The sequence below is a fragment of the Zeus faber genome (assembly GCF_960531495.2).
Source record: "Zeus faber genome assembly, chromosome: 12".
Lineage (NCBI taxonomy): Eukaryota > Metazoa > Chordata > Actinopteri > Zeiformes > Zeidae > Zeus > Zeus faber.
This window is the reverse complement of record NC_137196.1, coordinates 22,827,167-22,851,670: the sequence shown is the minus strand read 5'-3', so window position 1 is coordinate 22,851,670 and position 24,504 is coordinate 22,827,167. Positions and strand designations below refer to the sequence as shown.

General features: G+C 51.2%; 1 protein-coding gene across 1 annotated transcript in view; it reads right to left on the bottom strand.

Moving 5' to 3' along the window:
• Positions 1-1,572: 1,572 nt before the first annotated feature.
• Positions 1,573-24,504, bottom strand: part of dnm3b (dynamin 3b) — a 23,655-nt gene continuing 723 nt past the window's right edge. The window contains exons 2-21 of the mRNA XM_080010900.1: positions 23,856-24,162; positions 21,474-21,547; positions 21,086-21,235; positions 19,777-19,980; positions 19,104-19,202; positions 18,555-18,715; positions 17,952-18,094; positions 17,697-17,832; positions 17,439-17,506; positions 17,120-17,258; positions 15,945-16,031; positions 15,164-15,234; positions 14,851-14,905; positions 12,743-12,856; positions 7,966-8,075; positions 5,566-5,680; positions 3,482-3,646; positions 3,059-3,294; positions 2,745-2,918; positions 1,573-1,966 (exon numbers count right to left, since the gene is read on the bottom strand). Of these exons, the coding sequence (XP_079867026.1) occupies positions 1,924-1,966; positions 2,745-2,918; positions 3,059-3,294; positions 3,482-3,646; positions 5,566-5,680; positions 7,966-8,075; positions 12,743-12,856; positions 14,851-14,905; positions 15,164-15,234; positions 15,945-16,031; positions 17,120-17,258; positions 17,439-17,506; positions 17,697-17,832; positions 17,952-18,094; positions 18,555-18,715; positions 19,104-19,202; positions 19,777-19,980; positions 21,086-21,235; positions 21,474-21,547; positions 23,856-24,016 (2,505 nt within the window). The 5' untranslated portion in view covers positions 24,017-24,162 and the 3' untranslated portion in view covers positions 1,573-1,923. The remainder of the gene's footprint in view (positions 1,967-2,744; positions 2,919-3,058; positions 3,295-3,481; positions 3,647-5,565; positions 5,681-7,965; positions 8,076-12,742; positions 12,857-14,850; positions 14,906-15,163; positions 15,235-15,944; positions 16,032-17,119; positions 17,259-17,438; positions 17,507-17,696; positions 17,833-17,951; positions 18,095-18,554; positions 18,716-19,103; positions 19,203-19,776; positions 19,981-21,085; positions 21,236-21,473; positions 21,548-23,855; positions 24,163-24,504) is intronic.

The following is a 24,504-nucleotide window of genomic DNA, read 5'->3' as shown; positions in this document are numbered from 1 at the left end:
AGCACAATAAAAATGCAACTGACAAATCAGATAGTTACGAGGAAGTAGTTTATTGAGGAGAGATACAGACACGGAAAATAAACAACTGATGCAATTCCCCGGTTAAACGTTATGCCCTCTGCTCGACGATGCCATCCCACAATTATTACAGCTAGTTTGTTTTTCATCCGGATCTTGCAATTGTATGATTCTCTTTCTACAATTAGCTTTGGCAATACAGAATTGTAATTCATGCCAGTAAGGCAGTCTAGAGTAGAGAGCATTTAGTGATCAGAGACATAGAGAACAATTAAAGCGCTAGAATCCTTAATGAGGTCGTTATAGTCACCAGGTACAGTACCTCCTTATCATTACCTATATACATCGGAACACGGTTTCAATAGAAGACAGGCCCACGTGCACAATAACAAACTGACAGAGAGCACTTGAACAATGACAATGCCGCCTTAAAACCCGCAACGCAGACGCTGACTGGGAGGGCCACCGCAGAGGCTGGGAAACGGGGGGGGGGGGGGGGGGGAGTGCTGGTTTCCACGTACAGAGTCGCATGATTCACACCTGAGAAAAGGGCTAAACGAGAACGTCACTATGATCCTTATTGCACTCATACGAGGGATCGCAAATGAATTTGTCGCGCGTCGACGATCCTTTCCATCCTCGCAGTCAGCGTCTGAATCGGAGCTTAAGGCCGCGAGGGTCACACCTTGACCATAAATACAGCACAAGTGGGTGTTACGGCGGGGTTAAACGCATCAGAGGCGGGTTGTTTTTTGTTTTTTCTTCTCTTTTTTTTCTTGGTCGAGAATATCGAGGGTGCTCCCCCGCCTTGCTATGTGTGTGTATGGCTGCTACTACAACACAGGAACAACTCACAAAAGTCCAACATTAAATTCGCCCCGGAGGGTTTTTTTTTTTTATGATTGATTATTAACAGCTTTGACCGTGGAAAACAAATACAACTTAAACGCCAACAAACGTGCAGACAATACATGCACACGTGTCCTTAAGTCCTTACACACACACGCACACACACACACACACACACACACATACACCCACACACACACTCCGTACACACACACACACACACACACACACCTAATTATTTGCATATACACATACACGCGCACACAAACACACACACATACTAAGATACAACTTCTGTTCTCAAGAGAGCGTTACACCATTAATTAACACATAGGGGGTATTGTACAATAAATAATACAATACTAAAACAAACTCAGCCTACATATAGGCAAATTATTCCCTTCCCCCAATCACACACACACACACACACTCACAGAGACACCAACACACCCACACACACAACCACACACACACACACACCTACACACACCATCTCACTCTCTCTCTAGATACACACTTTCACATGCAAAAAAAAAGGAAGAAAAAAAAAAAAAAAGCAGCTTATGTGCCATGCTGCATTTTGGGATAAGTAGGGCAGTGCCACTGCTGAGCGTATTTCCATGTAGAAGCAGCCGAGTGGAGGTGGCGGTCTCTGTCGGTCGGTGGTGGGTGGGGGGGGGGCGGGTGTCCGGCGGGAGGCGGGGAGGGTTCCAGGGCTAAAAGTGGGAAGTAAGTGGGTCCGCGAAGCCGACCTGGACCACGGGCGAGCAAGAAGCGCACGTACATATACACCACAAGACAAGTACCATACTGTACAAAGATATATGGATGTCGTCCCCTGGTGTGGAGTCAAAGCGGGGGGCTCCAAGGAGCGTGTGCACTAAAGGAGGGGGGACTAGAGGACAGCAGAGGCATGGCTAAGAGTGGGTGGATGGATGGATGGATGGATGGATGGATGGGGGGATGGACGGTTGGATGAGAGAGAGGGAAGAGGAGAAACGGAGAACGGAGGCCGAAGCCCACGCGATATGAAGGTGCCCCCCGTCCCGGAGGTGATTAAGGTGGAGCTTGTCTTGTGGGGGAGGGCGGGGGCCTCCGACTGGGGGGAGGAGCGTGGCAGAGCGGAGGGGGTGAGACGGGAGAGGAAGAACAGACGAATAAAACAGAGAGGAGAGCAGAAAGGGGGAAAAGGGGTGGAAGAGATCGGATTAGTTTCGGGGCCAGGCCAAGTCGATATTGGTAACAGCACACTTCGTACACAAGGGCAATTCAAAGAGCTGAAATAATGAATGAAAGACTCATTCATGTAAAAGCAGAGAAGAGTAAGAGCATAAAAATCAAAAAAAGGGTAAAAACAGAGGGAGACGTCGAACGGCTGTTTCATCGCAGACAGACCTACACCGCCGACCACGCACCCACGCGGGTCGTTACGGCTCAAACCCAACGAGAAACTGAGCAGGGCCGTCACCGCACACTGAGGAATGAAGATCACTTTTTTCTTTTCCTTTCATTTTATTTTTTAAATCCTTTACAAGGTGAAGCGCCAGTTAAAAATAACACAGAGCGGCGCTTTCCGCGCGTACGATTTAATTTACCCCGGTCATAAACAAAGCCCCGACCGCGCTGCATTGTGGGAGACATCCGCTTTGTGGTCGACGTTTCGACTGGCGTCAAACATACAGGTCGACAAAAGCTTCCGCGAAGTCACTTTTTGGCCGTGGTTAGAGGCCGCGACGCCGTAGAGCCGGGCGACGTCTGACCGAATCGAATACGATAAAAAGAAAGAAAAAAATTCACGAATACCTCCAGATTGATCATTTGAGGGTTTTTTTGGGGACGGCTATCGGTGCTTGGATGGAATAAGGTTCCGCGCTCACCTTGGGATGCTCGGAGGGGCCCTGTTGGGACGGCTGGGAGCCTGGGGGCTATCGGCGCTATTATTGAACGGTCCCAGGGGCCCGGGGCGGTTCGGGGGCGGAGGGGCCCCCCGGGGTGCCGGGCGCTGGCCTGAGGACATTCTCCGCGGGGCTGTGGGGCTGGATGGGGGAGACCTGTAGAAGTGGAAGGGATGCTTGGAAATTGTTTGGCATAATAGTACATATATATATATATATATATATACCATGCACAAAAATGTCTTTGATTGAAGTCTGGACGCTAAAAAAAAGCTGAGCTCCCAACTCTCGTTTACCTTCGACCCCCACTGGTGCCGCCCACCCAGGAGTTGTCGACAGGCGGCGGCAGAGGGGTGGTGATGGTGGAGGTGGAGATGTCGCCAATGATGGCCAGGGCCTCCTTCAGGGAATGGTGGGTCCTCAGCACCTCGTCCCTCCTCTGGGCCTGCTCCTGGGACTCGTCCATGAGGGCGCTCTGGTCGCCGGCCGAATAGAGCTGGGCGAGCAGCTCGGCGTTGATGAAGTCCTTCACCTGGTGGCCGGGAGGGGGATTGCAGCGGGAGGAGGCACGAAGAAAAAGGAAAGAGGAGATGGCCGTCAGACGGGTGCAGTAATACGGCACTGCAGGCTCTCAAAATAAATACTTAGAGGGCGTCTTCGCAATGCACGGTTTACACTATCCAACCATGGAAGCATCTTAAAAGGGGCTCCTTGTTTACGTTGTTGATCATGAGGTGCATGATGGTCTTGGGCATGAGGTCCCGGATGCATTTGTTGACAATAGCCATGTAGGAGTCCACCAGGTTACGGATGGTCTCCACTTTACGCTCCAGCTGCGGGTCCATGGAGAAATTCTCCGAGGTGGTGGTCGTCTCACTCTCAACCTGTAACAAAAAAGGAAAATAAACCTGTGCTTCGAGTACAAGGATCCATTACAATCAAATAATTAATGACTATGATTCACTATGAAAAAAACACTTGAAATAAATCCATCCCTCCATCCATTCATTTTCCACCGCTTATCCGGGGCCGGGTCGCGGTGGCAGCAGGCTGAGCAAGGAGCTCCAGGGCCCCTTCTCCCCGGCAACGTTTTCCAGTTCCTCCTGGGGGACCCCGAGGCGTTCCCAGGCCAGCTGGGGTATATAATCCCTCCAGCGCGTTCTGGGTCTACCCCGTGGTCTCCTTCCAGTTGGACGCGGCCGGAAAACCTCCAAGGGAAGGCGTCCAGGAGGCATTCCAATCAGATGCCCGAACCACCTCAACTGGCTCCTTTCGACGCGAAGGAGCAGCGGCTCTACTCCGAGCTCCCTCCGGATGTCCGAGCTCCTCACCACTATCTCTAAGGCTGAGCCCAGCCGCCCTACCGAGGAAACTCCTCTAACCCTAACCCTAACCCTAACCCTAACCCAGCCGCCCTACCGAGGAAACTCATTTCGGCCGCTTGTATTCGCGATCTCGTTCTTTCGGTCACTACCCAAAGCTCGTGAGTGTATGTAAGGGTTGGGACGTAGATGGACTGGTAAATAGAGAGCTTTGCCTTCCGGCTCAGCTCCCTCTTCACCACAACGGTCCGGTACAACCGCCTGTCCATCTCACGCTCGATTTTCCCCTCACTCGTGAACAAGATCCCGAGACACTTGAACTCCTTCACTTGGGGCAGCAACTCGCTCCCGAACCCGGAGGGAGCAATCCACCGTTTTCCGGCAGAGGACCATGGCCTCAGACTTGGAGGTGCTGACTCTCATCCCGACCGCTTCACACTCGGCTGCAAACCGCCCCAGTGCGTGCTGGAGGTCACGGTCTGATGAAGCCAACAAAACCACATAATCTGCAAGAAGCAGAGATGCATTCTGAGGCTCCCAAACCGGACACCCTCCTCACCTCGGCTGCTCCTTGAGATCCTGTCCATGGATATCACCAACAGAATCGAGGACAAGGGGGCAACCTTGGCGGAGTCCAACACCCACTGAGAGCGTGTTTGACTTTGTGCCGAGAATGCGAACACAGCTCTCACTTTGGTTGTACAAGGCCCGGATGGCTCGTACCAACGGCCCCGGTGCCCCATACTCCCTCAGTACCCCCCACAGGATCCCCCGAGGGACACGGTCGAAAGCCTTCTCCAGGTCCACAAAACACATGTAGACTGGATGGGCAAACTCCCACGACCCCCCCCAGCAACCCTGCAAGGGTAAAGAGCTGGTCCACTGTTCCGCGTCCGGGACGTAATCCGCATTGCACCTCCTGAATCTGAGGTTCGACAATCGGCCGGAGCCTCCTTTCCAGCACCCTGGAGTAAACTTGAAATAAATCGAAGTAATAAAACAAATACAGAAAACAAAGAATAAGGTTTCTCAAAACAGCAAGATTTGTGGTATATTTGTATGTTCAGCTTCTAGCAGTTTTATCAATTGTCTCGAAGGTAGACTTAAAATATCAGAGCACCCAGTACTCAGTCAGTCCATCAATTCATATTCCTCTCAATCAATGATTTCAATGAAATAAATCCAACAATACCAACATTTCCATAATTGCACAATCCCATTAAATTTCAGTGATAAAAATGAACTAAAAATTTCCCAGCGATATAACAGTAGATTTTAAAAAATCTGACCGCTATGGAGACAAAAAAGTTTATTGTCGGGATCATTTCAGAGATAAACCATAACAATTACCGAATTATTATTCAAATGGCTGATTATGGAATAGTTGTGTGACAATGGAATGTGTCGGGGGGAGCGTGCTGTAACACAACCTTCTGGGAGAGAACACGGAGGAGAATGTGTGAATGTGTGAATGCGCTCACTGTGGTGATCTTCTCGGGGTACACGCCGGCACGTAACAGAGACGACTTCCAGCTGTCCACGTCGTCCTGCGAGTCGCAGGCCAGCTCCAGGGTGCGATTGTCCTTGTACACATTCCTAAACAACACACAGCGCAGCAAAGGACGCTGTCATGGCCCAATAGGTAGAGAATAACTAACAGCTGGCACGGGGGGAAAGTGTGAGTTTACCATTTTCAAGGTTTTATGCACGAACGACAGATGATAGATGACAGATAGAAAGATAGACAGACAGACAGATAGGCAGGCGGATAGACAGACAGACAGAGACAGGCAGAGACAGGCAGAGAGACAGACAGGCAGGCAGACGGAACGACCGACAGACAGGCGAGCAGATAGACAGACAGGCAGGCAGGCAGGCAGGCAGGCAGGCAGGCAGGCAGGCAGACACACAGAGACAGGCAGAGAGACAGATAAGCAGGCAGACGGACCGAGCGACAGACAGGCAGACAGACAGACAGAGAAAGGCAGAGAGACAGACAGGCAGGCAGACAGACCGACCGATACACAGGCAGGCAGATAGACAGACAGATAGATAGATAGATAGATAGATGGATAGACAGACAGGCAGGCAGGCAGGCAGACAGAGAAAGAGACAGATAGTAAGACAGGCAGACAGACAGACAGGCAGGCAGGCAGACAGACAGATGGATAGATAGATAGAAAGATAGACAGATAGATAGACAGACAGACAGACAGACAGAGAGAGAGACAGACAGACAGGGAGGGAGACAGAATGAAAGCCGGGCAGACAGACAGACAGGCAGGCAGGCAGACAGACAGAGAGACAGGTAGACAGAGAGACAGGTAGACAGACAGATAGATAGATAGATAGATAGATAGATAGATAGATAGATAGATAGATAGATAGATAGATAGATAGATAGATAGATAGATGGATAGATAGATAGATGGATAGATAGATGGATAGACAGACAGACAGACAGACAGATAGATAGATAGATGGATAGACAGACAGACAGATAGATAGATAGATAGATAGATAGATAGATAGATAGATAGATAGATAGATAGATAGATAGATAGATAGATGGATAGATAGATGGATAGACAGACAGACAGACAGATAGATAGATAGATGGATAGACAGACAGACAGACAGATAGATAGATAGATAGATAGATAGATAGATAGATAGATAGATAGATAGATAGATAGATAGATAGATAGATAGATAGATAGATGGATAGACAGACAGACAGATGGATGATAGATACTGCATATAGATGGATAGATAGATGGATGGATAGATACAGACAGATAGATAGATAGATGGATAGACAGACAGACAGACAGACAGATAGATAGATAGATAGATAGATAGATAGATAGATAGATAGATAGATAGATAGATAGATAGACAGATAGACAGATAGATGGATGGACAGACAGATGGATAGATAGACAGATAGACAGATAGATGGATAGACAGACAGATGGATAGATAGACAGATAGATAGATTCATGTGAATGTATCATGTAGAAAGACCAGCATGGTGACTCAGAGGACGAGGGAGGAGTTTTACTTTTTGAACCTGAACTTCCACGTCTGGATATAAAAGTGGCACACAATAAATAAAAGCAAGCCCCCCCCCCAACCCCCCAACCCCCCCCCCCCCAAAAAAAAAGAAGAAAAGAAGAAAGGGTCCTGAAACAAGTAGTAAAAGATGAAACGCTGACCCCGCGGAGCCGGCTGCGCTGCGAGGTGCTGGGGGTTATGAAGGATCGTATGTACAGTGGAGAGCTGCCTCTTTGATGCGACGTCGCGCAGCAGCCCGACGCGGAGTCTAAAAGCGAACGCATTCCAGCGGTCTGAGGTCCCGCGACGCGGGCCGCCCCGGGGGCCGATCCGTCCCTTGTTTTCCCTCCGAGGGAGCGCGAGCCTTTCCACAACATAAAGCGCTGGCGGGCGTTTATAAATAATTGTTTTTCGGCGGACGTGGGCGGCTCGTCCTCCCGGGGCCGGGGGGGTGTATTTGGGTGTTTCTTTGAATGCGCACTGTTCCCCGGCGCAAGGCGAGGCGCGGGTGAGTCAAAGCGTATGCGCGCGCGTATACGTACGGCGTACGGGACCTAACCCAAAACACATTTCTGCCCGTCCGCCAGCGTTCGTGCCCGAGACTCTCCAACGCCCTCCGCCGTGTTGACTCCGCCACCGAGGAGCTGAATTTGCTTCAGGGGCAAAAAGCATCAAAAGGTCCCGATATATATATACAGTGTGTGTGTGTGTGTGTGTGTCTGTGTATGTATATATATATATATATATATATATATATATATATATATATATATAAAAGCCAAATTGTTTTGGATGTGAAGTGCTGGTTTCACAACTCAACCGACCTGGACTCTGTATTGAAAATGGAGAATATGTGCTTGCTGGACATGAAACTCTTCTCGACGTCGCGCACCTTCAGGTTGTCCAGCGGCAGCATGTACTTCTTCTCCTTCTCCTGAGAACGGGAGACAAAAAAAAAAAAAAACACAGCGGGAAAGTTTGTTTTTGTTTTCGTTGTGTTCTGTTTTGTTTTGTTTTGTTTTGTTTTGTTTTGTTTTGTTTTTGTTTTTGTTTTTGTTTTGTTTTTGTTTTTGTTTTGTGTTGACAGCGCCGACACCCTCATGCAGACCGGGGTTTGATGTAATTGAGGCAAAGGTGAGGGGGCATCAGGGGAGGAAGAGAGATAAAAGGGGGGATAAAGAGATATGGAAGACGGCAGAAGGGCAGAAGAGAGAGAGAGAGAGAGAGAGAGAAAGAGAGAGAGAGAGAGAGAGAGAGAGAGAGAGAGAGAGAGGCGATGGGGGTGGAGTGGAGGGGGGTGGGGGGCAGCTCCGGGGAGGAGGAATGAAAGAGGAATGAGACTGGGAGGTGAAGGGGGTGGGTGGGTGCAAATGAGGGGGCAGGGGGAAATAAAGGAATAGAGAGAGAATGGGAGAGAGAGCAAAGAGAGAGAGAGAGAGAGAGAGAGAGAGAGCACATGTGGAAGTCATTACGGCGCGGGTCAAGACACAGTCGTTCTTCACGGTGCGTTTTGCCGTGGCGGGGCCTGGAGCCCTGGAGAGGCTGGGAGGCTGAGGAAACTCTCCCTGGCCGCGGAGAAAGGGAGGGAAAAATTACAGATGTACCAGAGGAACTGGCAACCCCGGCGGACACGGCGCCACGTTCGAGCGGAGAGTTGATCCTGAGGGCCCCCAGAGGGCCCCCCGGCGGATCAGATTGAGAGAGAGTCAGCTCGAGGGTTTTTTCGGGGGAAAGAGGAAGAGCTCTTCTTTAACACTTTGTCACGCCCGTTATCTGTCTTCACTCTTTCTCCGTCGCGCTCTCGTTCTTTCTTTTTTCTTTCTTTCTTTCCTTCTTTCTATTTTTCTTTTATACCTCCCCTCTATTTCTTCAATATTTTTTCTTTCCATTCCAGAGGGGCCCACTTCCTGTCTGATTTTTTTTTTTAAGAAAGAAAGAGAGAGAGAGAGAGAGAGAGGGAGAGACAGACAGACAGAGAGAGAGAGCGCGCGAGAGAGAGAGAGAGAGAGAGAGAGAGAGAGAGAGAGATTAAATGACAGCCTGGCGTTAAGACTCAACATCTGGTAGTGCTTAGCAGCACACAGAGAAACAGGGAAGGAGGGAGCGCCGACCAGGAAAAGTTGGAGAGGCGGGCGCTGAAAACAGAGAGGAAACAGCAGAAGAAGAAGAAGAAGAAGAAGAAGAAGAAGAAGAAGAAGAAGTAAGCGGTGGATTTCCCAAAGATTTGCGAGCGAAAACCCCGTGTCTGACGCGGCATCCTCAGAGGGGGGGGTGCCAGACGCCGGCAGGTAAGAGACGGGAAGACGCAGAGAGAGAGAGAGAGAGAGAGAGAGAAATAAAGGTCACGAAGAAAAACCGCCGCGGACCTTCACTGGGGTTTTATTTCCCAAGGGGTCACCGCAGCCCATATATGGTCGCGCGGGTCCCGCCCTCTTCCTCCTTCTCCCGCTCCCTCTCTCGCTCGCCCGCTTTCCCTCCCTCTCTTTAACCCCCCCCACCCGCCCCCTCCCTTTTTTGTAATATCCCCTCCCTGAACGTGCAGCCAGTCTGTCCCAGTCGTCTGAGCGAATGTGCCACGTCAAGGCTGGATACTCCTCATGGCCGGCATGACCGGATCGGACCGCGGTGGGTGGGGGACCGGGACGCCGGAGATCGACCAAAGCAAAACAAACCGACCCGCAAACAAACAAGAAAAAAGGAGCGGCGCGGCGGCACCGACGGGGTGAAATCCGCGGTTTGGGGGTCGGGGAGGGGAGGTGTGGGGGTGTTCGCCGGAGGGAGGGCTGGCGGGCGGCCGGCGGGGAGGGGGTGGTGGAGGGGGTGGGGAGAGAGAGAGAGAGAGAGAGACGAATGGAGACGGGATCCGAGCTCGCCGGTGCCAAAACGGAGACGGGCGAGCGGACGGACGCGGGAGGCCGCCGCCGCCGCCACCGCCGCACGTACGCGCACGCGCCGCCCGGCAGACGCACCGGGGACGGCGAGAGATGCTTCCAGGCCTGGTTCTACCTCCGGCTCCGTCCACCCAGTGTTCAGACTACCTGTTCATTGTCATACTGGTGTACAGTAGTCTGCACATTGGTTAGACTGGGCATGGGCCCCTCTACCGTCGGCCTCTCCGTCCTGCTTGTCCCGCTGGTTCGCCCTGGCTCCGTGGTTTGGCTCGCGTCGCCCTGCTTGCTCCTTAACAATTTGCCGTTTTCTTATTTGTTGTGTCTTTTTCGCCTGTCGCTTGTTTATCACCCGCCCTGTTTGTCCGTTTCCACATTTTAAAGTGCATTTTGAAGCTCCCTCGCTTCCTTTTTCGTCTTTTCAGGTGGAATAAACAAAATGCTCCGGATTTCTCCCACTAACTGTGATGTGAAAATGTGCTGTGAATACATCTTCATCCTGTGTCAAAATGCTAAAAAGCCTCTCAACCTAAAGCCAGCAGCCCTTGTAAAACAGTAAGCCCACATAATTTATTGTATAAGAGCCGAGTGGGAGAGTGTGCAGGCTGCTCGCCTGGTGCTCCGGAGATGTGGTCCACTCGGGGTGGGGGGTGGGTGGATGGGGGAGGAGGAGCCACCCCGGCTGCACAGAATCAAAAGCAGGCCAGAGGAATGGGGGCCAATCAATCAAGTGGAGTTTGAAAATACAGTCAGACGTTCTCCAGCCAAGTTACTTAGGTGGGTGGCCGGAGCAGACCCCGGTAGATTTACCACAAAGGACTGTGATATACTGTCGGGACGCTTGCGGCATTCAGGTCGGCAAGGCTCTGGTGAGGAAAAGCATTTTGCAGATGACAAAAAAAATAAATAAATAAAAAATAGCGGAGGAGCAAAAAAAAAAAAAAAGCCCCAAAATCCCCGGTCGCGCCGCGGGGGCAGTAAGTCGGGCGCGGACGGCGGCGCATAGCGCCAGGGGCCGGGACGGTAACGGCGGCAGAAACGGAGGACAGAGCCGGCCATAAAGCGGTGTTAGGTTCAGACGGTGAAAAGGGGGATATTGACGTTGAATGGAGGGGGCTCTCCCTGCTAAAACAGTCTCATGTTTGGATTAAAAAACTTGTGATTTTCCTGCCAAGAATGTGTGCAGTTCCAGAGCGACTGCCAACCACACCAAGAGAGAGGGAGGAGGTTTGCGTGCGTGCGTGCGTGTGTGTGTGTGTGTGCGTGTGTGTGTGCGTGTGTGTGTGTGTGTGTGTGTGTGTGTGTGCGCGCGGGTGCGTGTGTGTCTGTGTGCACGCGCGCCTGTGTGTGTGAGACTATAGAAAGTTCAAGGAGTATAAAACAGAAATATACGAGGCAAAGGCAGCGGAGTCTATAATTTCCGACATCACCGCACTAACGTATCAGATAACAAATCTGTAAAAAAAAAAAAAAACGAAAAAAACGAAAAAACAGCGCGGTACAGTTGATGTCTGCGCGAGTGGAGTATGTTTTCATTTACCCTCGTGTCTGTGTGTGAGTAGAACATTTGGTTTGGGGTTGGCGCTGCTCCAAATTTGTAAAAAAAATGAAGATAAAAAAAAAGGGGGGCGGGGGACAAAGAAAGTGAGAGTCTATGAGTGAAATAAGAATAATTCAAGACAAAGCCAGAGCGGAGAGGGGAGAGGAGACCCTCCGCCTCCCACGTCGGCGCAAAAAGACTCTCCATCCGCCGATCACCCCGGTCACCGCGCCGCGGGGGGGTCCCGGGGGGGTTACCGACCCACCGCGCCGCCCCGCCCAATTTAACCGGGGATTCATCAATCACGACCGTCACACCGTGACGTGCACCTTAAGGCCCCCCAGACTAAACAGAGTGCGATAAACACACAGGGAATCAGAGGGGCCCCGGGGGGGAGGCGGGGCGGGGGGCAGGGGGGCAGGGAGGGGTTGATTGGCCTCGGACGCTGCCGCCGCCGCCGCCGCCGCCGCCGTGTGTCCGCCTGTCTACACTTGCTGTGCAGAACTTCCTGCAGCCTGTACAGCAGGCACAGACAGGCAGACACACCTCGGCCGGACAAGCCAGGAGGAGGAGGAGGAGCAACGGGGCGTCGGGGGAGGATCGCCGCCGGGCTCTGGGATCCACCCGCTCTTGACCGCACGGCACCGATGATCGTATTTAAAAGTCTGGAGCGCAGCAGAAGCCGCGGACCCACCACGGCGACGCGTGGGTGTTTTTTTTTTTCTTTTTTTTTTTCAATTTGCCCGTTGACGCAACTTCTACGTGTGAATAAAGTCATTGTTACTTCATAAAGAATAAAGATGACGCTTTCTGGAAAGAACTTTTTTTTTTTTTTTTTTAAGTGCCGTGACACATTTTCGCTCCGACTCGGCGGAGCACACCCTTCCTTGCGCGAGGTTGTCTCCGAACGACCGCGGAGACGTCATAACACCAAAAGAGCAAAAAAATGGTGCCAAAAAAAAAAAAAAAAAATTCAGAAGGACCGGGAAAACCGGCGCGGTCGCTTTTTTAAATGAGCGGGTCTGTCAATCAAAGGCCAAAAAAAAAAAAAAAAAAAAAAAGACAAAAAAAAAACAAACAGAGAGGACTATCCTTTCCGAGCTGAGCGCACGGAATTCATTTGCGGTGCGGGTTCGGCGCCGCCCCCGCTTCGGGCACGGAGTCTCCACTCACCTCGTCATCCTTGAACCAGGAGAGGCTCTCCGCGGTCAGAACAAACCAGTACTCCTTGGCTCCTCCCTTGATGATGCTGATGTTGTTGATGGTCAGCCAGCCCTTGCGGATGACCTGCGGGAGGAGAAGGCAGGCGGTCGGACGCGGCACTTTTGAAAACAAAACAAAAAACAAAAACAAAAAAAATCAGTCACTTTTCCTTGAGTCCGCGGAGACAGGGACTCCGTTCCGCCGAGAGCCTCCCGCACCGGACCCATTCGACCGCTTTCCGCACCCGTCGTCGATGCGGGACCACGCGTCTGAGGTTAGGACCCCCGATCGGATCAATCCGTGCAACACGTCGACGCGTAAAGGGGCGGTGGAATGGGTGCGACCGCCGAGGATAAGTGTGTGTGTGAGTGAGTGTGTGTGTGTGTGTGTGTGTGTGTGTGTGTGTGTGTGTGTGTGTGAGAGAGAGTCATTTTGTGAGTCTTTCTCCGTGAGTCATTCATTCTTTCAATCTCCAGTGCAGTCTCGCTCCAGACGTCGTGTTCACAAAAGCCGCACACACACAGGAGAGGCCGTGTTAGTCGTTTGGTTGTTTTTTTCAAGTGACTTTCATGTTAAGTGCTTCGGAGCACACGCTTTAAGCATGGGTGAGGTAATCAACTACGGTGATCGGTGTATTAACCCCCTCGGGAAAAGACCCCCGCATGAGAAAGTCCCCGGGCGGCGGTGCCGCGTGGTTAAGAGGTTATAGCCCCAGTGTCGGCCTCGGACAGGACCTGCGACTCGCCGAGGAGGTTACCGGGAGACAACGGGGCCGCCGTGTTGCGAGGCCCCGGTGGGTTCGTCGGCGCCGGTCAGGAGAGCACGTTTTTAAGGCGCGGCCCCGTCACCAAAGACTGCGGCAGATCCGAATTCGACTGCCCCAGAATCCCACATTTGATCCTTTTCGTTGCTTCCCAAACAAAAGAAGATCAGATCTGGGCAATATATATATATATATATATATATATATATATATATATATATATATATATACATATATACATATATACGTATATACATATATAAATATATATATATATATATGTGTATGTATTTTTTTTTTTATTGTCAAATTAAATGGAGTGTAGAACTGAGGCGGGTAACCTCCTTGAGAGTCCACAGGCCGTGGTGGGTGGGGGGGCGGGGAGGGTGGTGTTAAACAGTAATCTGCAAACTCTTACAATCAGGCCTGAGGCAGGAGGAGAGGAGGCCTACGACAGGAAGGAAGTAAGGCGAGTGAGATACCTGGCACAGCCGCTTTGATATACACCAACAAACAAAGCAAAACAGAGCACGACCGTCTGCCTCCACGTTTTCGCCGACTCAACTGCACCCCGCCCCCCCATGGAGGTCGGAGACGAGGGCGTCGGGGGGAGAGCGCCACCTTCCCTCCGCTCTCCACGAGACGTGACCACAAAAAAGAAAAGAAAAACACGCCAAAGTGGAAAGAAAGGACGAAAAAAAAAAAGAACATGGAGGGACACAGAGCGGAGGCTGCCGGCGGAGTGGTGCCGGAGAGCACCGCCTGCTGGGCAGAGGTGTTACTGCAAGCAGTAGTGGAGAAGTCGAAAAAAACCACGGCACCACAATGCGTGATACTCACCGGCAGGCGCCCCCCATAGTGGGCGGCTGGCATGGCCGCTAAGGGGATGGGGATGAAATGCAAAGTGGCACCTTGATGACACAGGGGGAGGTTCAAACACAGGGAGACGTCTCAACATCAACACGATAATGATCATGATAATGGCGGTCGAAAATAAAACCACGTGCTTTTGATTGCTTGAGCTGTTTTTCCTTTGACCCCCCCCCCACCCCCCCAAATAAAATATCACAAAAATCGCTCCCGAATAACAAGAGAGCACGGCATGCATGGGAAAAAAAAACGGCAAAAAAAACAAACAAACAAAACAACGACCTTACAATCACAAAAGAGCCCCCAAAACCAGAGCCCGTCACTCTGTTTCCCTTCTCCCTCCCTCCCTCCCTCCCTCCCGTCGGACCCGCGCGGCGGATCCGCCTCCTCGACCTCGACCCCTTTTTCTGTTTGGAACGCGCGGCGGGAGGTGACAAGCGCTCACCTGGTTCCCTGCAGAACTCTGGCTCTTGTTGGTCTGGCTGCTCCTCTGCTGAGCGCTGCGGCGGAGAAACGGGGGGGTGGGGGGTGGAGAGGGGCGACAGCGACACAGGGCGGTTAAGGCCCCCCCCGACGCGAGAGGTCGAGGGAGAAGAAGGCTAGTAGGAGGGTATCCCTCCGACCGTAGACATTTCAACGGGGCCCGAATGGATCGGTTGTTAAAATAGTCGGTGTGCCACACCCCAGCCCAGCCCGCCGCCCCCCTCCCCCTACCCCGGGAAACGCATTCATCGCGGAAGGCAACGGTGAGCATTTACTTAGCGAAGCCGATGAAGTCCTCGTGGTTGGTGTTGATGTAGGAGAGCTGGACGTCGATCAGCAGCAGAACCTGTCACACGCACGCACACACACACACACACACACACACACTCTAATGAATCTCATTCAGCTTATCCCCATATTAATATTAACTTGCTATATCATGAATGTGTCGGGGACACGCTATCCCACCCCATAACAATGTGGTTGAGTTAGACATGGGATGTTAAAGGAGAAAACTGGTATTTTTTATTTTTTTTTACCTTAGTTTTAAATCGATTGGCGGTATTCTCTCAATCCTGGATCGATTATGTTTTGGTTTTTTTTATCGAAAGATTCCGGTGCCAATCACTCCGGTTGACTCCACAAGGATCGAAAAACGTAAGTAAAAAAATAGTAATAAAAAATAGCCAGAGTTCTCCTTCAATGCTCGGCCTGAGAGAGGGTTGACAGGCGAAGTTGTGGCCAGCTGGTTGGTACAGCACATTTCACACACGAGGGCAACTCAAATAGCTTTACAAAAGATATGAAAGGCATTACATAAAAGCAAGGGAGAAGAATAAAAGCACAGGAATAGAAGGCTTAAAAAAACAATAAAAAGACGTCATCAAATCGGAGGTGAAAAGGTCGAAGCCGCGGCAGGAAATAAAGGCGGCGCTTCGTCCTCCGCCGCTCGTCGTGCGTCTATATTTACGCAAGCGCGTGCCCGTGAGCGTGCCACGGAACACCGGGGCTTGTTTTTTTGTTTTTTTTTTCTGTTTTCTTTTTAAACTCGGTTACCTGGTCTTTAGCCCGGCTCTCTCTGTCGCGGATGTGAGACGTCACGATCCTCTCCGTCTCCTCCCGCAGTCGGGGGTAGCAGTCCAGCTGAAACGACACACACACGCTGTTGGGACTTGTCTTCCTGCGGCCGTGCCGCTCACATGAAGTGTGTTTTTTTGCATTGGATGTCCTGATTGATATCGCAAGTGAAGCATGACAGAAATTAAAACGATTATAATTTTGGATCTTGGATTTCTCCGTTGTGTTTTATAGTTCTTATCTTATAAATATATATTATATTATATTTATTTATTTATTTATTTAAATTATTATTATCATTTATATGATAATAATAATAATAATAATAATAATTATTATTATTATTATTATTATTATTATTATTATATTAATTAATTGATGAATTAATTAATTAAAAAATTACAATTATTTAATAAAGTGGGTTTTTTTGCAAGGAAATACACTTAAGAAATGAAAAAAAAAGCAAAATTGTATTCAAATCTTTGTATTTCCCAGTGACCATCCATATCCTAATCCTCTTAAAAGAGCCGTTGTTATTTGTGACATTAAAAACCTCCGTGTTTAGCACACAGCACGCCGCGACGGCAAAACCCATAAGATTTCCCCCCCCCGAGGACTTAATTTAACAACGGGCTCTTCAGGATGAGGGGGAAAAAAAACAAAAAACGAGCTGGTATCCCTGGTTGAGTATAATCGGAGTCGACAAGTGTCTCATCTGCGCGTCTGTGCCTGTCTCCCACATATTCGACCGCTTATTAAGTAGGTTAACCTTCGGTGGCGGGTTTCAGCGCCCGAAAATACTGATCATTTCATAACAGCCCGTGGTTTCAGACGCTGAGGGACGAATAGAGAGAACAGAGAAATGGGAATAAGAATGTTGAATTTTTCATCTTTTCCAAATTTTTTAGAAATGGAGAGCTTAATAGAGATAATAATGTTATTTCAATTTGATTTCAGGATGGGTACAAGCGGGCGGGATGAGACCTTTTGGGTCTGGTCGTGGACCCGTCTCCTGTTTTCTTTTACTTCCCCTCCCTTCTGCCAGATCTCTCTTTCCGCTCCACCTCCCTCCATAGTTAATTTTACCGAACAAAATCAAATGCAGCCGACCGGCCGCCCGGGAGGAAGTGGCGCGACGCCGGAGCCGCCGCTACCTTGTTGGAGCACTGACGCACGGTGTTGATCAGCTCCTGGATCACCATGTCCACGCACTTGACGCACGGCTCCTTCAGCTTCACGATCTGCTTCTTCACGATGGCCTCGAACGCCATGTCCGGAGTGAAGAGCCCGGTCCTGTCGCGCGGCGAGGGATGCGGGCGAGAGAGAGAGAGAGAGAGCGAGAGAGGGAGAGAGAGAGAGGGGGCTCCGAGTGAGGGCCGGGTTTTTTACAGTTTCCCACGGGGGGGGTCTAATGACGGCACCACTCAGAGGGAGCTTTTCGGGGGGGGCAAAGTCGGGAAGACAAATGCCAACCTGATTCCGTGGATGTTCTTGATGGCGTAGCTGATCTCACGGCGCATCTCCTTCTCGTCGCACTCCATCTGAGAGGGAGCGGGAGAGGGAGGGAGTAAGAGGGGGAGGATAATAGGGTGAGAGAAAAGAAAGAAAGAAAGAAAGAAAGAAAGAAGTTTATTCAAGGGTAATTCCGGACACAAATGGAGAAGGGAGCGAAACGGGAAAGAATCTGAAGGAGAGAGTGAAAAGGAAAAATGGCAAAGTCGTGCGCGTCACCTTGACCAGCTCGAAGGGGAAGCGCTCGTGGAAGATGCGGTTTATCTTGGCTCCGCCCGACAGCTCCACGGTGTCCACCTGGTCCCCGGAACCCTCGATCCTCTTCTCAAAGTCCACGGAGAACTGCTGCACCATCCTGAAAAAAAAAAAGGGGGGAAAAAAAACAAAAACCCAAATCAAAGAATGATGTCATTTCATGGGAAAACGTGACCCGCCCGATATGCCCAAAAGTGAGAGACAGAGGGAGGCACTGACTGCAGCAGCTGCTTGGTCTTGCGGGACGGGTCGTCAGGCCGGTATCCCCGGTATTCCTCGGCCTCCTTGTCCAGCGCCAGCAGCTGGGACTGCAGCTTGCTGCGGAACGCCGGCAGCGTGTCTCGGATGTGGTTGGTCAGTTGCTATGGAAATGCAACGACGCCGCCCCGCCCCGCCCGGCCCCGACAGCCGAAATTAGAGAAATGGCGGCGGTCAAGTCGATCAGCGCATGTTGAGAAACACCATTCAAACACCATAAGAACTATTTAAAAAAAGCGCTTGGGGATTAGTTTTAATGTCACCCCAGCGTGGTTGAAATGCCACACAGTTGATCAATCCCTCCATTATTTGTTCATCTGGCCGTGGCAATTGGGAGAATTTCTAAAAATCCCTCGGACATCATACTTGGTAATCGTGGAGTAGACCCTAACTGTTCCCAGCTGCATTTTAAGCAGAACTGAAATAAAAGACTGACGCATCACATCAGACTAATCCTAGTTTATGATGATTCCTCCACCCCCTCGGTCGTCGAGGTTAATGAAACGCGCTGCGCCCCAATTACCCGGCGAGCGGGGAAAGCGGCGATAACAAACGTGCGATTACCTGGTTGAGCGCTCTCTGGAGGCGCGGGGTGCCCATCTTCTCGGCCATGTGCCGGTACGAGGGGTGGGACAGGAAGAACTTCCGCTCCGCCTCCAGGGCCGCCTTGATGTCTTTCTTTCCGTCGATGTCCTTTTGGCTGCGGTTCACCACACCGATGTAACCTGGCGGGGAACGGCAGAGCCCGTCAGCGCTGGAAGCGGAGGGGCCAGGGAGCGGCGGACGCCACCGCTCCCGCCTGGCTCCGATCCCGTCCCGATAAAACCGGACCCAAGTTTTGGGGCGGACCAAAAGCCAGCCTCAATCCCTGTTGGGAGACCCTGCTGGATATCTAACGGATGAGTTTTTAACCGCAAACTGCTCACCGGGATGGGTTACGTCGGGAGGAAGATCATTTTGACAGGGTTAACGGGAGCACGGTGAACAGATCGGAGGTGGTGGGGTCAAAAACGGACCGAATCAGTTGCAGGATGGAAGGGGAGCGGATAAGACGGACAGACAGACCGACAGACAGACAGACAGACAGACAGACAGACAGACAGACGCAGGCACCTCGTCGCAGCGGCAGCAGCTTGTTCTCCAGAATGTCCCTGGCGTCCGTGCCCTCGTCCATCAGATCCAACTTGGTGATGACGCCGATGGTCCTCAGGCCTAGGAAAGGTCGACAGGTTTGAGGGTCAAACGGCGGAGCAGCGTGTTCTGAGGCGTCCCCGAAACAAAACAGCGAGGCGTTGGGTCGTCGTTCCCCCTTCCCGCTCCCGTCCAAACCTTCCCCGCTCCCCTGCCACCTTTCCCCGGCTTGCTCATGACTCATCGGATTGTTTCCTCCGACGCCCTTTCCTTATCGCACGCTCTAATTCCTCTCGCCTCACCCGACGATGGTTCCCTCTGAGTGGAACGGGTTCCTCTAAGTCTCCCCTTGCCGCCTCGTAGAGACAAAACAAAAATGCAATTCCCTCGAATGGACAGAAATGCGGATGGTAAACCGGGATGAGGCGGCGCCGCCGACCCTCTCCGACGGCGCATCGGAAACGCCGTCTCTCAAAACCCGCCAGGCGACACCGGACCGGGACACCTGGCCACCTCCGGCGAAATAAAAATGAAAATCGGCCGGTGGGCGTTTCTACTTCCTCCCTCCTCCCTCCTCCCTCCTCCCTCCTCCCTCCCTCCTCCCTCCTCCCTCCTCCCCCTGGCGTCTTCCGCCGCGCGAGCCCCCCGGTCTCACCCTGGGGGTCCACCTCCTTGGCCAGTTTGAGCGCGTCCGAGTTGGCCAGGTCGGTGTTGGCGGGCGTGACGGCCAGGATCAGGCAGCTCTCCCGGGTGATGAACTGCATGATCATTTCCCGGATCTGCTGCTCGATGTCCACCGGCTGGTCGCCCACCGGCACCTTGGTGATGCCCGGCAGATCGATGAGAGTCAGGTTCAGCACTGCGGAGAGAGAGGGTGGGGGGTGGGTTGATTGAAGAAGTCTACATACTTGGATGTTATTTTATGTCACCCATGTCCCGTGTGATGATAACTGAACGGGGCCTTTAACCCAAAGTGACGCTTTTTTAACGATTTCGCGTTGCCCGTGATCGGTTTTAGGCAATGTTATCAAATGAAACTACAAAAAGATGCGGCATCTAAAAGGGGAACAGCCGTTCCCATGGTTTCCAGCAAATTCCACCGAAACCCGGAACTGGTCGGGAGCGATGTGACTCAGCATCCTGATCCTTAGAATTCATACGGTAATGCAAAAAGTAGAGCGAAACCTTTGGGCGGAGGGGGCTCCTTAAAATGCATCACCTCTCCTTATCGCTCGGCCCGGACAAACCAGCGAATAGCGATTGAATCTGCAAATCGTAGCAGGGCTTTCTGGCATTTACACGGATGCCTATAAATGGACGAGCCGTCCTTCAACAGAGGCACCTTCATCTGCTGTGAAACGGGCCTGGGCTATGAAAGTGGGCATTAGGGGATCCTCCATCCTCCGCAGCAACAGAGGAACTCCAGGGCAACCACCTTCTACATCTTTAACTCGAAAAGCCAGACATGTGTATTTGTGATGCGTGGACGCGGTTCCGACAGGATGTGCGAGCGCGGCCAAATCTCCCAAATTTAGAAGCGCGGACCGAAAAAGACTAAAACCGAAATCCCTCTTGGTCGTCTTTTTTTTTTTTTTTTTTTCACATCTCGTTTCTGGCTGGAGTGGACGGTGTGGGACGTTAACCAAACACAGAGCGTGTAACCGTGGACGCCTGTATACGCTGAACTTTCTGATGTTTCTTCCCTTTATCAAAATGGAGGCCGCCTGTTTTTTGGTTTTTTTTCACTTCCACACAGGCCGGGCGCCAGTTCGTTCCTAGACATCGCCGAGATAAATGTATTCCATAATCACATTCGTTATTTTTTCTTCTTAAATTAAATATGCTGTGACAATTATTTGGTCACATAAGCGCGGTGACTCACAGCTTTTCGCGGCCTACTTTCGCGCAAATGTGCTTTTCGTTGCGTTCCCTCAGCCGGGGTAACGGGATGGGGGTTTTCGTACCGTGAGGGGAGTAGACGCGCAGGTTGATGGGGACGGGGGAGATGCCTTTGTTGGCCCCCGTGATGCGGTCGGTTTCGGCCTCGATCTCCTGGCGCACCTCGTCGAATTCTGTGAATTTCTTCCCTTTGCAGTGGAGGAATTCGGCCCATTCTGAAACCATTGCAAAAAAAAGAAAAAAACCAAAAGGATCCGTGATTGTGATTCCTGGTGTGTGGGAGAGAGATGATGTGGATGTTGGATGTTTATGAGAGGAAAATTACAACGGAACAAAAGAAAAAGAAAATGTGTGTGTGTGTGTGTGTGTGTGTGTGTGTGTGTGTGTGTGTGTGTGTGTGTGTGTGTGTGTGTGTGTGTGTGTGTGTGGGTGCACGCTCGTATATCCGCCCACCTGCATTGGAACTGATAAGCTGCAGAACCAGAGGCCTGCGGGTGACAATGCCAGATCCACGGGGCAGAAAGTCCCTGAGAGAAAGACAGCCAATCAAAAGCCATATTAGAGAACCACGAGTGGGGCTGTAGTTTTAGGAAATAGGGATATCCTTTTCACAAGGCAGGGCTCTTACATCCAGCCTCAAATGAGCGCTTGGTTGGAACCATAGAGGAACAGGGTAATTAGCAAGTACATGAATGACCGCGTGAAGGTATTCCCATGCAAGTTTTTTTGCTTCACACCGAACGTCAGCCGTAGATTTTATGTGACGCTGCGGCAACGGGGATAAATCTGCGGAGCGGCCTGACCCAATAAACACCAGGTCAAAATGAGCTCTTTCCTTAAAACCGAGGACCTCATCACTTGAGGTGCTGAGGAAGGCCTGCGTGTGTGTGTCTGTGTCTGTGTGTGTGTGTGTGTGTGTGTGTGTGTGTGTGTGCGCACGTGCGTGGCCCAGAGACAGACTTGCGCCCCATCCCTAAATAACTCTCGTGCTAGGGACCTGTTGTGAGAAACCTCATTAACAGATATTGACCCGTGCAGCGCTCCGGTTCGGGGCTGTAGCGGAGGGACGGTGAAGACGGGTGTGCCTTGTGTCCGTTCAGCGCGGTGCGAGCCGCCTGGGACAGCTGGGCCGTTACTCGGCGATCACGCGTCTCCAGAGGATCGTGAACGGGCCCAGATCTGTGCATCCATCTGGAAACAGACAAAGCTGACAAGTGCACCCTGTCCAGCGGCCGGCCACGCTGAAGGCAATCAAACTAATGGCACGAAAAATGTTCTTTAACAGCGGTATGTACGTGTGCGTATATCGTGTGTATGTGCATTATGTATATTTTTCTAAATTAATTCAGATTATTTATGTTCGAGTGGATGATGTATCTTTAGTATGTGGATGAGGGCCATTAACAGTATTAAAACCACAGGGCACTGTTTTTAACCTTTCAGTTGAAGTACAAGTACTATTTATTCTCTTTGAGATAGATAGATAGATAGACAGACAGACACACAGACACGCGGACAGACAGACAGACAGACAGACAGACAGACAGACAGAGACAGATAGATAGATAGATAGATAGATAGAGAGGAGGCACAGAGGTTGCTCAGCCAGTGGAAGGTCACCGACAGGGACGGACAAACAGGAAACAGGAAACTGGAGATTCGCCACCAAAATACCGCCTCACAAATCACCTCAGAAATGACTCGGCCCCTGTGACCCCATATCCCACAACCGGACAGGTTTATGTTTGGAGAAAAGGCCAAACCCAATCCACAATGTCCGCTGCCGTCCGCAAACATGTAAACGATACGAGCTCTTCTCTCTCGGGAGTCATCGGGTCAGACAATTGATCTGCGCGGTCGTAGCACGGCCGAGGGCCACGCCAGGCCATTTTACGAGAGCAGGTAGAGCCCACGGCGGAAACACCGCCAAAACCCCCGCGATGCTCCTCCAGATATTCTCGGGTAACAACACCCCCATGCGCACCGCGAAAAACAAATTCCCCAACGCCGAGCTGCAGCCAGCCACCCTCCACGACCTGCAGGCGATCACCTGATCTCAGCATCACTGAGCCTCCGTGTGAGGGTCCGGAGGGAAGGTCCGGGGGCTTCTAGCTTTGAAGGGGCTCCGATATCTCACTGCGCACGGTTGTAGCTCTCCTGGTGAGCCGACTCCATCTTATGTTCTTCGTACTAATGTATTCCTGGGTATTATTTCTTCTACCGCCTGTCTGCGAACCAGATTTTGGCGGGGATCGTAAAGCAAGCTTCTGGCCGTCGTTCCGATTATATCACATGGTTTGCATCAATATCTGAATTTTAATAGCGCGCGGCGGAAGCGCCGATGGTTGTTGGACCCAAATTTTCCAAGAGCGTACTTTGCTTGAAATTCCGAATGGTTGTCACAATAAGCCCGGACGAGACAACCCGCCGACCCGGATGACGCGTGTTTATTTGTCTTGTCGCCGGCCGTGCGGCTGTGATGCAGCATTGTGGCGTGGTGTTCTGTGCACTGTGTATACCACAAAAAAAATGACCTTTATGACATGCGATGCTGGCATTTTAAGTTGATGGTGGCATTTGAGGCGGTGCGGATTTGGCCGAGAAGAAAACAAAACAACACAAATTTAAATAGTGACAGAAAATAATGGGATGTGACATAATAATAACATTGAAAGTACTACCCACGACTACTGGTGCTCGGGAGAGATGGTCTGAACTCTGCCGAGAGATTGGCCCTATAGGCCTCTTACGTCATCCCCAAGGTTAACGAGAGAGGGGATTATCCTATTTCTGGTGGTCATTTTTGCGCGCGCTGCTGGCTTCCCTCGCTCCTACCTGCCGACGAAATTCTCCAGCACGGAGCTCTTGCCGGCGCTCTGCCCGCCGACCACTGCGATCTGCGGCAGGTCCAGATTGCAGGACTGCTCGATGGAGCTGAAGGCATCCTGCAGCTTGTTGACCAGCGGGATCAGCTCCTCCATGCCTCGGTTCCCCATGGTGCCTGCTTATGCACTGGGCTGGCTAGGGCGGACGCGGCGCGGCGGACGGCGTGGGGTGCGCTGCTATGTGCGTGTGGCTTCTCGTTGACGTGGTGAAGTCATCTAGGCGCACATTGCCCCGAGACAAGCGAGGGTCGGGCCGACTGGAGAGGGAGAGAGAGAGGGGGAGAGAGAGAGAGAGAGAGAGAGAGGGAGGGAGAGAGAGAGAGGTTATCTTGCGCTTCTCTTGTGTGTATATTTGTGACAGCAATGTATGAAATGTTCTTTATATTTGAGGTCATCTTCCGCCATTTGTACGTTGTCTTTTTCACTGCAACATTTACGTCCTGCTGTTTTAGTTTTAGGTTGTATTCGTCACTTTTTGCTCCCCATTTGCTTTGGCAACGCATACAGTATGTCTCACATGCCAATAAAGCCATTTGAATTGGAATTTAATTTAACTGAAAAGGGGGAGAGAGAGAGAGAGAGAGAGAGATGCACGGTGA